The 13,973-nt window shown below is 39.2% G+C and overlaps 1 protein-coding gene across 1 annotated transcript; it reads right to left on the reverse strand.

Moving 5' to 3' along the window:
- Nucleotides 1–1,676: 1,676 nt before the first annotated feature.
- LOC147856976 (protein sym-1-like) lies at nt 1,677–12,611 on the reverse strand. The gene is made up of 7 exons (XM_087328961.1): nt 12,217–12,611; nt 11,411–11,498; nt 11,231–11,325; nt 10,979–11,051; nt 10,793–10,885; nt 10,585–10,671; nt 1,677–2,075 (listed from the first exon to the last, which is right to left on the reverse strand). The coding sequence occupies exons 1-7, from the start codon at nt 12,594–12,596 to the stop codon at nt 1,971–1,973; spliced, it is 921 nt and encodes a 306-aa protein (XP_087185087.1). The 5' UTR covers nt 12,597–12,611; the 3' UTR covers nt 1,677–1,970.
- Between the last annotated feature and the right edge of the window lie 1,362 nt (nt 12,612–13,973).

The following is a 13,973-nucleotide window of genomic DNA, read 5'->3' on the forward strand; positions in this document are numbered from 1 at the left end:
CTCCTCAAACGTCTAATATCCTTTCTTCTTTTCTTTGGAATACACTAGTGCCTCATCATTGTATATTTTTAATGCGTCCTCGAAAGAAACGTACTCATTGTTGGGCCCATTTCACACTAAAGTGGAGGAGAGGATTTTGACTTTAATACCTTGCCCACCATTGCCTCTAAAATTGGATTCAAGTATTTTTGCATCCCCCACAAAGTGCACCCTAGGTCAGGGGAAGAAGATAAACGTATTTTAAGAGACTAATTGTCACTCGTCATTGAATGCCTAAGTTACACTAAGATGCAATTGTATAGATTATTTTCACTATCCCTCACAATTCATTGCCAACTTTCTACTCTAACACACTTAACTGAAAGTCACATTAGTTGATGGAATTACTTTTAAATTCACGTTGCCAACTTTCTACTCTAACATACTTAACACAAAGTCACATTGGTTCATGGAATTATTTTTTAATTCGTTGAGTAAAATTGAGTCATACTTAAATTTATTTATTTTTCCGAAGAAAGGGTGCTTCCCATTAGTTAGGTAAAGTGTCTTTACAATCCAATATGTACACCATTAATGTAATCATAGACACTCAAAAGTTCTGTCTACCACATTACCCTATATGGCACACTCCTCTTTATTTATCATTGAACTCCTCTAAAACCAATACTAATCATGCACAGTAAAACGATATTGTAATCTTCATATATTCCAAGAGCACCAATTTGTGTTGATCATCCCGACACCTACAAAATTTCAGAAAAATACCACTTCCCTTCCTAGTTGGACTGCTAGGGCAAATATAGCCATTAAGGCGTGGCGTAACACCACTTTAGCACGCCGTTTACAAAGTCCACCAAGGGCAAGTTTGACCATGACTGTTGGAAGGAGAGTTATATATATTATATATTATAACAATTGACTTGTTCGTTAATTTTTTCAATTGATTGAATAAAATTCAGGATTCTATATATATTGGTGTGTACACTCCAAATGCCCTTAGATTTCCCCCTTTCGATGACAAAATAAATTTTGTTACTCGTAAGGGTTCTCATTTTTCTTTACTATTACTGCCTATCTATAGCATAAGCATCAACATTTTTCTTATTATTGTAAATAACATTGTTGCAATCATAATCTTCAACTCCATTCTCTCATTTTCACACCACTTTTATTGATACACCAAAATCAATGTGTGAGCATCAAAATCATTATGTATCACAACATGTTTAGTGCCCATATGGCAAGCAAGACTGTAAATAGCATGCGACAAAGGCTTATGTTAATATTTTTAATGCACATTATTTTTAGTGACCATATGAAAAGACTAACATCAATACACATTATTTTTAATGCTGAAATTTAGTAGTTACATTACTAGAAGGCTCTCTTCAGGTTTGGAGGACAACCAATAATGATTTGAAGCCCTCCTGAATTCATTACATTGTGTTCTTTCCTCTTAAGAGTATCACAAATCTCTGAATCAGATTCTTGAGGTAAGTAACACAGACACAAAATATATACACAATCACAAAAAACCAACTGCTTAGTACTATATATACACAATCACAAAAAATCAACTGCTTAGTACTAGGGTAAGAAATCTTTTGATCCTAAATGGAACTAAACGAGAGATCACAAATAGCATTAGCCCATAACTCCATCCTGATAGACACATAGAAAATAAAGATATAGATTGATTTGAGTAATGAGCACTTATAATGGAATAAGTGGTTCTAAGTGTGCAAAAATAGCTTTTATATTCCCCTCAACCATATAAAAGGGACACTTAAACCTCGCAGTAGAAAGACTCCCTCCCATATCAGAACATGTCATCTCCTCCAAAACAGAAAAGATCAAATTGTCAATCTACTCCAATCTAATACCTAAAGGCATCTATATCTCATAAAACTATTTAGCAAAAATTGCACTTGGAGCAAATAATTTCCCTTGAAATTTTATCATTATGTGGTTTATTTCTCGGAAGTTTCATCACTTTGGACAGGCAAAACATGTTTATGAGTTGCAACTGACAAATATGTATTCCATGCCAAAGCAATAACATTTGCTGCCAACACCTGGCAACCACGTAACAAAAGATTAGATGTTCTCTCTCTCTCTCTCTCTCTCTCTCTCTCTCTCTCTCTCTCTCTCTCTCTCTCTCTACGCCTTTGATCATATTCGACCATGCTTGCCATATATCTTCGACCAAGCCCAATCCTTGCACAAATTTCTCTCACAACCACAATATGCACTCTCGATTGCAACATTCATTGTTAAGTTCTGGAACATCGAGAGTCGCTACTCACTTTCACACGTATCACATGAAATGTAATATTTTTGGTCTCATAAGTCATATTTCACCTCCGAAGACGATAGTATACTCTCTCCCTCTCTCATGATGATCAGCTACAAATTGGGAAGGGCCAAGATCATGATGAATTTGTTGGTAAGCACTTTATCTATGCCCGTCACACCTTGCTCCCATCGCTAGCACACATCTTTAATAGAGCCATGTGTGAAGGTTTCCCTACTAGATGGACTCAGCACACCATTGTGCCAATCCTCAAGAGTGGAGACCCATTGATGCCAACCAACTATAGGACAATCATGATTGGCCATTACTTGGCTAAACTATATGGCTCAATTCTAGAATCAGAATTACGTATATGGGCAGAGTGGAATGGCTGCCATTCAGTTGGACAGGCAGGCTTTCCGAAGGGGTTCACAACTTTGGATCACATATTCACCCTCCGGGCCCTTATTGAGGAGGACAGAGCCCATAATAAGAGGATTTACTGCTGCTTTGTGGATTTCCGAAAAGCCTTTGACACTGTGCCACGTGCTCGGCTTATGCAGCGGCTAGAAGCCCTTGGTGTTCCTACAGATATGCAATGGGGAATCTATACACTATGAATCTGTGTCAGGAAAAGTGTGATCTCCCAAGGGTTTGTCAGAGGCTGTGGCTAGCACAATCGGAGTGAAGCCAGGATGCCCACTATCACCCACTCTCTTCGGTCTCTATATAGATGAGGTATCACATTACATAGAGAGATTGGGGGGTTTGGGAGCACGCCTAGCAGGTATAGCTATACAAATATTACTATATGTTGATGATATTGTGTTGATTTCTAACTCTCCGGAGGGACTACAAAGACATCTAAATGCCTTAAAACTATTTTGTACGGACAAAGGTTTGTCAATCAACATGGATAAAACTAACGTGATAGTGTTTAACACCACTCAAACATGGGTAACAAGATCAGAACCGGCATTCTTCTTGGGAGCAGAAAAGGTGGAATACACATACCTAGGAGTAACATTTACAAGGCCTAGGTTCTCCTTACAAGAGGCTGCTTGTGCCTGACTTTCTCATGGATATGCAACCCTTGGCGCTCTCAAGAGACAATGTGCACATCACGAACTAAGTTGTGGTTATTTGATACACTTGTCACACCAACTCTTCTCTATGGGGTAGAAACATGGGGATCGAGTGTTAACAAGGCAAATCATTGGAAAGATTTAGAGAGACCTTTAGTGTCAATGATTGCTCACATGATAAGGAGCAAATGATCGGTGCCCCACGATATAATCCAGGCAAAGATGGGAGCAGCACCTATAATCACCGAGGCATTGTTCCAATCAATGACATGTATCTAACGTCTTTGGGAGTTCCCTAAACGAAGGTACCCAATGTTGGCACTTATGTCATCAAGACAACTGGCTGAAAATGGAGACATTCATTGTTAATATGCTGAAATGCAACAATCGTTCCAGTCACATGGCATGAGTATAAATGCCCTACCCCTGTTCCAATATAGCTTGGACTGTCCTCATCTAAATATGAGCAAAGTGGAAAAGAATAGAGTGATCCGAACTGATATTATTAACTTGAAAAACAAGATAACATGGATCAGCCCCAAAATACCACTTGGTACGAAGATGGCCCACTATAAGACACACTTCTTACACACATCGGAGGATGGATTCATCATGACTCCACCTTATATGGACATACATCTATCCTATGCATTGCGTAGTGTGATAGGGCAGCTGCGAACTTCATCACATGACTACCTCTAGAAGAGAGAATTTGCCAATTGTGTCATCAAGGAGTGGAATCCGAAGAACACTATGTTTGTCATTGTAGTGTCTTTTATGCAATCAGAAGGAGACATCATTGCCTCTTTAAACAAGGCTTTGGCCCACTACGAAAGGTAATGGAATATGAGGACCAACGGTGCCTAGGACTTTTCTTGCTAGAGCTCAAGCAACATCGGGAAAAGTTGTTGAAGAATACAGCCACACAAGCTCATCCACAAAGAGCAATCACAACTTTCTTTAGCCCCATCACTCCTACTAATGCTACAAGTCAATCATGGGATACACAAATGGGCTCCTAACCAGGACATAACAAAGGGGTTACAATTGATTGGGCAATAGCAATTTCCCGTGCACGTAGGCCCCGACCCCATGGACCACAACCTCAACACCCTTGTTATTGACATATAAAAGCCATTATCTCCCACCATCGTAGGTGCTTCCCTCACTTCGAAGACATTTCCATTCCGGACCGACCTATGCTAGAGATCTTTCCGAAAACCAGATTCCCTCATCTCTTTTTATCTTATATACTTTTATATTTACAGAGTATAACTTTATTTATTTATTTGTTGTTCTCAAAGACGAGACAACACTTAAGATGTAATCTCCATTTTGGCCTCTTAAAAGACGTTAATATATCTTTCTTTCTTTCTTTCTTTCTTTCTTTCCTTCTTTCTCTCTCTCTTATTCGGTCTTATAGGCCATTTTGGCCTCTTAAAAGACATTAATATATCTTTCTTTCTTTCTTTCTCTAACTTGAGGATCTCACATGTGCCAAAAACCAGATTCCCTCATTAATTTTCTTTTCATGTTATTTACTGTGTAATATTTATTTTATTTTGATTTGTTCTCAAAGACGAGACAACACTTAAGATGTAATCTCTTATTTGGTCTTATAGGACGTTAATATTTTGGCTTCTTAAAAGACGTTAATATATCTTTCTTTCTTTCTTTCTTTCTTTTCTCTCTCTGTCTAGCTTGATTACTTGGTGATACCTTGTGAGCATCTGCAAATGGAAGAACTCAAGGTGCCGAGTGAATATATGTGTATGGTGTGTGTGTATGGGAGACAAAGAAGGCATATAAAGAGTTGCAAATTCTAGAGAGAGAAGAATGTAGGAAGAAAGAAAGAAGAAGAAAGATATATTAACGTCTTTTAAGAGGTCAATGGCCTATAAGACCAAACAAGAGATTACATCTTAAGTGTTGTCTCGTCTTTGAGAACAACAAACCAACAAATCAAGGCACAGAATTTAGAAGACTGTACAAGATTGTAGGAAGAGAGAATGTAGAAAGAAAGATTTATTCTAGGCATAGAATGTAGAAGAGAGATAATAAAGATGAAAGAGAGTACAAGTCTGGAGCTGCCACCCTCCACCTCCTCTAAGCTCTAGAATGGTGATCCAACATTGAGTTGATTGAAGAGCTTATCAATGAATTGCCTCGGAAGTGGCTTAGTAAACAAATCAGCCACATTTTCTTGAGTAGGACAATAGGCCAAATTGATGACTTATGATTTCATTAATTCACGAACAAAGTGATAGTGCACTTCAATATGTTTTGTTCTACCATGAAATGATGAGCTATGTGCCAATGCACGGGGACTTTGGCTATAAATGGAAATAACTTGGCAATAACTCTAGATCCCTAACAAATCTTCCATTTCCCATCACCAAAGGTTGTGTGAAATCCATCATCATCTAGCTGTCCTGTGCTAATCAAGCTCTTCTTGAGCTGAGGTACATGCCGTACATGCTGAAGTGTGAAAGCAGAACCATGCTGAAACTGTAATTGCACAATGCCAATACCTGCAATTTCACATGCATAGTTGTCCCCAAGATGGACAACACCATGTCGACACCCTGTGTCATCTGAAAACCACTCACAATGAGGGGTGACGTGAAAAGAAGCACCGGAATCGAGTATCCATTTTCACGTCAGTCGTCTAAAACCATTTTTAGGCTCTGATGATAACACCGTCACAATCCAAGATCTTGTAACATTAGAGAATTTTTCTTACAAACTTCATGTTCCTGAACAAATTCTTGATTCTCGTACTAAACGTTTACGTTCCAAAGAGATTCAGCTATTCAAGATCAAATGGATGGATAAACCTATTGATGATGCCACATGGGAACGCGAGCATACTCTTAAAGCATAATTTCCTCACTGCATATTGCAAGAGTGCAATCTTTTAAAGTAGCAGAGTATGTTATGTACACATAACGTTGGTGAGGGTGGTAGGTCACTAATGTTTACATTAGTGAAGGGTAATGTTCACTAATGTTAAAAACGGGGCTAATGTGATTGGATAGAAGGAATGATCGGTGCATGCACTATCATGATTTGGGCAACCAATGAATGGAGACCCTTTTAGAAAGGCACATCTATTCAAGGGGCCTAGGAAAAGGTATAATTACGAGACTTAGCTACCCTCATAAGCACATTACGTCTGAAGGCTGCTGTCTTAAACACCGGTGGTGCGGGCTAGGCTTTCGTCTCGACGATCGTGTTTATCTCTTCCAAGGTATTAGTCATCCTAATATCCGGCGGTATGGGACGTCAGTGGTAGGTTGGCTATGTCTAGATCATAGCTCGGGGGTGGTCGGTGGAACGGGTTCTTCTATCCAATCTATTTTCCTTCTTTTACTTTACTTTGGTCTATTGATTAGTAATAGACTCTTAACAGATGATGTTGGACAGCAAAATGACTCTCTTGATGGGCATATGCAGCCACCTACTCATGCTGAAAACAGGGCTGGAAATGATATACAGCAGCCCATTAACAATGAAGATGTCAATGTACCACCTGATGTAGATCCATTGCCGGATAATGTGGACCATTGGGTAAGAAGATCTACACATCCTAGGAAGCAAGTGAATAGATATGACCCTTCTATACATTACATCATGTTATCAGATGAGGGTGGGCCTCTTACTTATCAAGAGGCGAAACTATGTGAGCACAAAAAGAAGTGGGAGTTAGCCATGCAAGAAGAGAAAACCCTTGCATGCAAATGATACTTGGGATTTGGTTTATTTGTCCAAAGAGAGGAAGGCCATTCCAAACAAGTGGGTATACAAAATCAAAATTGTTGATGGCAAACTCAAGTATAAGGCAAGGCTAGTTGCTAAGGGATATGCCCAAAAAGAGGGCATTGATTTCCAAGTGGTTTTGTCTCCAATGATTAAGATGACCACACTACGTGTCTTGTTTGTTCTCATAGCCACCTTGGATTTGGAATTATTCCAAATGGATGTTAAAACTGTCTTTTTGCATGGTGATTTACACGAAGAGCTGTACATGAAACAGCCAAAAGGATATGCCATTCCTGGAAAAGAGCATCTGGTATGCAAGGTGAAAAGGAGCTTATATGGGCTGAAACAAGGCCCCAAGCAATGGTATAAGAAGTTTGATGCATTTATGCTCGAACATGGGTTCAAAACAAGCCATGTTTGAGCCATCCAACGTCTTTTCATGCGTCAAAGAATTCTTACTCCTTGCTGAAAATCTTAGCAGTCATTAACTCGTTACTCTTCACACTGATAGAGGGGGTGGGGTGAGTACATGTCTCAAGAGTTCAATGCTTTCTTGAAGGACAGAGGTATTGTCCATCAATGCACCACTCCATACAACCAACAAAATGGTTTGGCTGAGAAAAAGAATAGATCCAACCCTCGACAATCCAACCTTGGGTGACGCAAACCATCTTTTTCCTTAACAAAGAAGATGGTGCACCAACAAGGGATCTAGATTGCCAAAAGACTTTTCGCCAAATTCCCATCAATATAATCTCAAAGAGCCTCAAACTCTAATAGCAAAATATTTAAAATTGCTCCCGCAGAGGCCCTTTATTTGATTGCAAAGCAATGGGTGAATCATAAGGTTGATGCTCGAGGTATATAATGGCCTTCACACTGTTGAAGACATCTATGAATGCTTGATATTAGTCATAGTGGGGCCTCTGATAGAGAAAGAGTATAAATTGGGCGCAACGGTAACTCATTCTTTGGTTTTAGATCAATGGGACATTCATAAGGTTGATGCTTGAGTGTATTGGCCTTCAATTTGTCGAGACATCTACGAATTCTTGATTCTTGGTCAATAGTACGATCTCTGACTTGTCATCCCTTGTCGCATAACCTCCGTAGAGAGATTGTAGAGATCCAATGGGGTTCTGAATCAGACTTTGAAGTAACGGTGCACGATCTTTGTGAGACTCCTTAATTACCTGTTTCCTCCGATCAATCTCTAGCTTATGAAGTCCTCAACATTGTTCTGTAGTCCATGCCAGAATTTGTCCATCAATGCTTCATTCCATGGAATATCGCAAGCCAAAATGTGAAAATTTGTTGGGCATGCCAAGGCAAGGGAGTCCTCTCGTCAAAATCAGCGAATATTGCTGATTGCCATTGTCATCTATCTGCATCTCCAAAGCTTACTGAAAATTCCTTGATAAAACTTTCAAAAACTTCCAGCAAAGGAAACTTCTTCTCTAGCAACAATGCAAATCATGTTTGTGTCATCCTGTCAACAAAGTTCCAACTAGCCCAACTCAAGTTGCATCGGTTGGATGTTGGACTATGGATGTGAAACACTAGATGCGTCTTGTTTACGAATCATTGAAACCAGGATCGAGTACGTCAAATTTTCTTGGTAGTCTGACCTTCAATTCTTTGGATGATGTTGGTTGTCTTGAATAGATTGGAGCTTGAAGTTGATAGGCTTGGTTAACTCATCATGTTGTGTCTTTAAGGGAATTGTTGTAAATCTTCCAATTGTTTGTGGTTCTCCTACTCTAGTGCCACGAATTTATTTGTGAGGCACTCCAACTTAGAGAGAACATGCAAGTACTCTTGCCTGCTAACAACCTCCATGGTGACGAGAACTCCATAAGATTTCACAAGAAAATAAAGAAACAAACAAATATAGGGATTCCAGTTCAAACTCTGAGCCAAAGCCAAAAACTAAATTGAATAGGAAAGGAAAATAAGAAGAAAGGGAACATAAACAGAAAAGACTGTGTGGTATGAAACAAGGGCAAGATTTACAAAGGTGCATCAAAGATTGGAGTTTCACAGGATGGTTCAGACAATACAATGCCTCTTCTATATATCGTATATCATTGTGTTATGCATGGGCACCACAGGGCCGTCAAGCATGGTTATCACTTGGCTATTATGCATATATGCCACTTATCAATCATGTACAACTAGGAGATGTTACGGTAACTATTCCGCAAGAAGTCACGATACATGAGTGTGTGCCATACTATAATGAAATTATCTTAGTAAAATATTCTATTGATTGAGACTTGGAATATGTACAAAGGAGGTCATGAGTTTGAGACCCCAAATGCAACAACACATAGTCCCACAGAAATATTAATTCTGGAGCTGCCAAGAATTCAAGACGCCCTTGGAAATTATTTGGGCCATTTCGGTTCTACATGATCAAGTGACAACTTGAAATATTTGGGAGGGTGCCAACATTCTCCAAAATGCTGAGAATCTACATGGATGAAATCTCCGACTATACATTACGAGGTGGGGAAGAGGTAGCCCAATGAATACCATGCTTTACATTGACAACGATATCATGATTTCAAAGTTGCATTAAGTCTACAATGCCATTTACAGAAAGGAGGTCATGAGTTTGAGACCCCAAATGCAACAACACAGTCCCACAGAAATATTAATTCTGGAGCTGCCAAGAATTCAAGACGCCCTTGGAAATGATTTGGGCCATTTCAGTTCTACATGATCAAGTGACAACTTGAAATATTTGGGAGGGTGCCAACATTCTCCAAAATGCTGAGAATCTACATGGATGAAATCTCCGACTATACATTACGAGGTGGGGAAGAGGTAACCCAATGAATACCATGTTTTACATTGACAACGATATCATGATTTCAAAGTTGCATTAAGTCTACAATGCCATTTACAGCTCTTCATTGTGGAGAAGAGAATAATGCATTTTATCTAGAGTATGAGAGAGTCGTCACTGGATAGACCCATGTGCAAAGCATTTCCAGCCTCTAGGCCACTTGCTGAATTACCTGAGAGTGGGTCATGGTACTCACAAGTCAGAGAGTGGTTTATAAGAAATGCATAGGCTAGATGTGGAGAAACTTGCTCCCTTCTAGTCTGATTCACATTACATCCACCTCCCTCACAATGAGAGAAATACGCAGCTTTGAGTTGTTGGCATTCTCAACGCAGAGAGGATCTTTCAATGCCCAAAGAGGGCATGGAGAGTGAGGAGCATTTCATCTATAGATGCAAGCCATCAAAGGCATCAAAGGCAGATATGAGGATCTATTCTTCAGATATGCTACAGCCCTTCATGAAGTCTAGAGTTCAATCTCAGTTTGGTCACTTCTTATAGGCCATTTTGGCCTCTTAAAAGACGTTAATATATCTTTCTTTGTTTCTATTTTCCTTTTTCCAAATTCCCAAAATATTCCTCTCTCAACATACCTGAAGTTGCTGAGGAACAAGAAGGAAATTAAAAAACTGGAATGGAATCCATATTTTCCAGTTTGTTATGACAGCACTAAGCCAGTCCTATAAACAGAAATATGGAAAAACGATAAGAAAACATTAACAAGATATGTTAAGACATTTGATTATGAAAATAAGAAGAGAGAATATCAAAGAAACACAAAGACGTTTTATATCTACTAACCTGCCTCAATTTTGGAACAATTTCTTTCACATGGCCTTCCAAAACCATCAAGGATGAGAAGAATACTCCAATAAACACGGGGGAAAAAATGAACTGAGAAGGGCAGTAATGTTAAAACGGATAACTTCGTCTTCACCAAACTAAAATAAAGGACGTACTTTTGCAAAGAAAAATCTTAATGTGCACCTGATCTAGCAGGAGTCTTAGACCAGCTTTAGGTATTCCAGGCCCTGGTACTATTTTGCTCAAGGAAAGATACCTAGCAAGATAGAAACCATGTATATGTAAATGCACTTACCTAGGATATCTTTACAAGAAAACTCAATACACATTCTTTGTTGACCACATAGCTTGGGTGTGGTTGGGAAATACAGAGAAACTAAGGGTTACTTCAGAGTTTTTCCTTAAAAAAGACTTCCAAATTTTGAGGTAACATACCAGAAGTGAAGAGTGGGAGCAACTAGCACAAAACCAAGCAATGTGAAAATGCTGAGTCGCTTAATGTCTACAGTCTCACGTTTCTCAACAAGCAACTGCATTGCACCAGTAACTAACTCTGCATAAATTAAGCTTGATCAAAAATTTCTCTCGCGATTAATCGCATAATAGTTTGATTACCTGGGCAACGATATCACCAAACAAAGTTAGTAAAGCTGAAGTAAAAGCCTTTGTTGCAATTGGATGATTATTGAGCAGCACCAAATACCTATGCATTATCCATCAACCATCAGAAGATTCAAAAAGCACACGACTTACAAATCAACTACTCCATTCACGTCCATAGTAATAGCTCAATTAAGAAGAATTCATTTGGGAAAAAGATTATTATCTATAGCCTCTTACATGGTTAACTTATTAATGGAAGCTCTGCTTATAGTTCCTGTGTTTTGATTAATTTCCCCAAATACCCCTGATCAACTCCAAAGAGGGAAAACAACGGGATGAATCAGTCATACAATATCTTGAATAGCACATATAATGACTTGAGAGGGAGATTGACCAAGGGTATTAGGGGTATAAAATGACAGTGTATTTCAGTTTTTTTCCCTTTATCAATTATGTTTTGCAGCTAGTTAACTCTAATTTCCTGGATATAGACCAAACTTCAGACATGCGGTTGGAATTTTCTAAACATCCACACATTGTCTAAGTTGAGAGCTCTCTCTTATGTGTCCAGAATACAAATTCAATACATATGCATATTTCTATGTATTCAAGTGCACACACACATATATACAGACATACATACATACATAATGTATAGAAATGCACATTCGCGTACATATGCATATGTCTATGTATACATGTAGACACACACACACATATACATAAGTGTACATAACACAAACAAATACACGTACATGAGGCACCAAAGACATATTCACAGGCAAACCATACACGCATGAGTGAAACAATGGCTTTACCAGGAAAAGATAGATTTGGGAGGAGTATCATCTCCATTGTTGAAGCTACCATCTCCTCCACCGTTACCATCACCATTGCCATCACCATTGCCGTTACCATTACCATTACCATGGTCATCCCCACCTTCAGCTCTCACCTGGAACTTCCCGCTTACTGTGACGACACCACGTCTGTGAGATGCAGACACCTTCTGGGGAGAAAGGCAGTTCCAGGAGGCGATAGGGGGGTAAGGGTAAGCCGGAGAGATGGCGAGGCGGGCGAGAGAGGAAGGGAAGCATCTGGAGGGAGAAGGAGGAGGAGGAGGAGGAGGAGGAGAAGGGAAGCGAGGAAGCTTGAGAGCACGGTTCGTGGTGCAGGCCCTCGCCATAGCCATAGCCATAGCCACAGCTACAGCCAATTGGCCTTCTTCTTCTTTCTTCTTCTTGCTTCTTCTTCTTTCTTCGTTCTTCTTTCTTCTTCTTTATTCTTCTTTCTTTTGAAATCCCAAGGGAATGAGAATGTTGGTCTTGTGCCCCCCCCCCCACCAACAAACACTTTTCCGTGGGTCGTCCCGTGACCCGTCCATCCGTAACAATCGGCAACGGTTCGGTTCGAGAGTGTCAAAACCGAACCGTTTCAAATTTTTGAAACTTGACCTGACCCTGAACCGAACCGAACTACGAAAACCGTTAAAAAACATTTCAAACCCTTAAAACCACGGTTTCATGGCTCCGTTTCGGGTTTTTTTTTTTTCCCCCCCTAAAAAATATCCTCCATTGGTATTAAAATTAAAGGAAACTATATACATATATTGTGTTGCATCTGTTCAAAACTAATACAACCCCTCCTCGGTTTAAATGGTTCGGTTTCGGTTTTCAACTTAAGTCTTTTACATTTTCAAAATTTTGAAGATTTTCCTAAAATGTGAGAATAAGGTTTGAAATTTTAATTTTTAATTTTAATTTTTAATTTTAAAATAAATTTAAAAAAATCGTTTAAACCGCGGTTTCTAACTGTTGAAACCGAACCATTTAAACCGTTAAGCCATTAATTCATGGTTTTGCGGTTCGGTTCGATTCAAACCGAATCGTTGCCGATTGGTATCCATCGGTTGGTTGGTTGGTCAATTGGCCATATGATCAGTCTATAAGTCAGTGAGTTGGCCAGTCAATTTATTGATTGGCTAGTCAATTGGTCGATTAGTTGGGCGGATAGTCGATTTGTCGATTGGCAGGTCAGTTGGTTGGGTCGATTGATTGATTGCCCAAGTCGGTCGACCTTTCATTCACCATATCTAACCAATTATTACACCCCCTTGATAAAAATATCACATCCATGCTTATCAATGGCCTCGCTTGATCAATCCCATTGACCAAATAATACCCTGTGTCAACCTACCAAGCTGAATAGATACCCTACTACTCGGGCACAACCACTAAAGTAGTGTCGCCATCGTACATACCCTTGAGTTGCCTCCATCGACAATCGTATGCCTTGCATAAACAACCCTCCTCGGGGTGATCTGCCTAATTCTCACTATTTCAATTGCACTTGTCGTTCCATCACATATGTTGTTGGCCTTCTTTCGATATATTCTTCATTTAGGGTGTTAATTGAAACAACCTAGAACAACTGATTTTTATTTATTTTTTGCTATTTCATGGTTTGAACGTTTTGATAATGTAAGCACATTTTCTTCTTTTGTATACATGTTGGAAATCACCATACTATCCTAGTCAATCACAACATTACAATTGACCAATCATAGTAGTACCAT

Source organism: Azolla caroliniana, unplaced genomic scaffold (assembly GCF_043228905.1).
Source record: "Azolla caroliniana isolate FFs.n. ecotype wild unplaced genomic scaffold, voAzoCaro1.0.p SCAF_12, whole genome shotgun sequence".
Classification (NCBI taxonomy): domain Eukaryota; kingdom Viridiplantae; phylum Streptophyta; class Polypodiopsida; order Salviniales; family Salviniaceae; genus Azolla; species Azolla caroliniana.

What these genes read in the sequence shown, in the direction of transcription:
- LOC147856976 (XM_087328961.1), bottom strand. Translation starts at nt 12,596, where the DNA reads ATGGCTATGGCTATGGCGAGGGCCTGCACCACGAACCGTGCTCTCAAG. An exon ending in TTGGTGATATCGTTGCCCAG is followed by an intron (nt 11,326 to 11,410) that starts GTAATCAAACTA and finishes GGTGCAATGCAG; the next exon opens with TTGCTTGTTGAGAAACGTGA. An exon ending in TAAGACTCCTGCTAGATCAG is followed by an intron (nt 10,886 to 10,978) that starts GTGCACATTAAG and finishes TGCCCTTCTCAG; the next exon opens with TTCATTTTTTCCCCCGTGTT.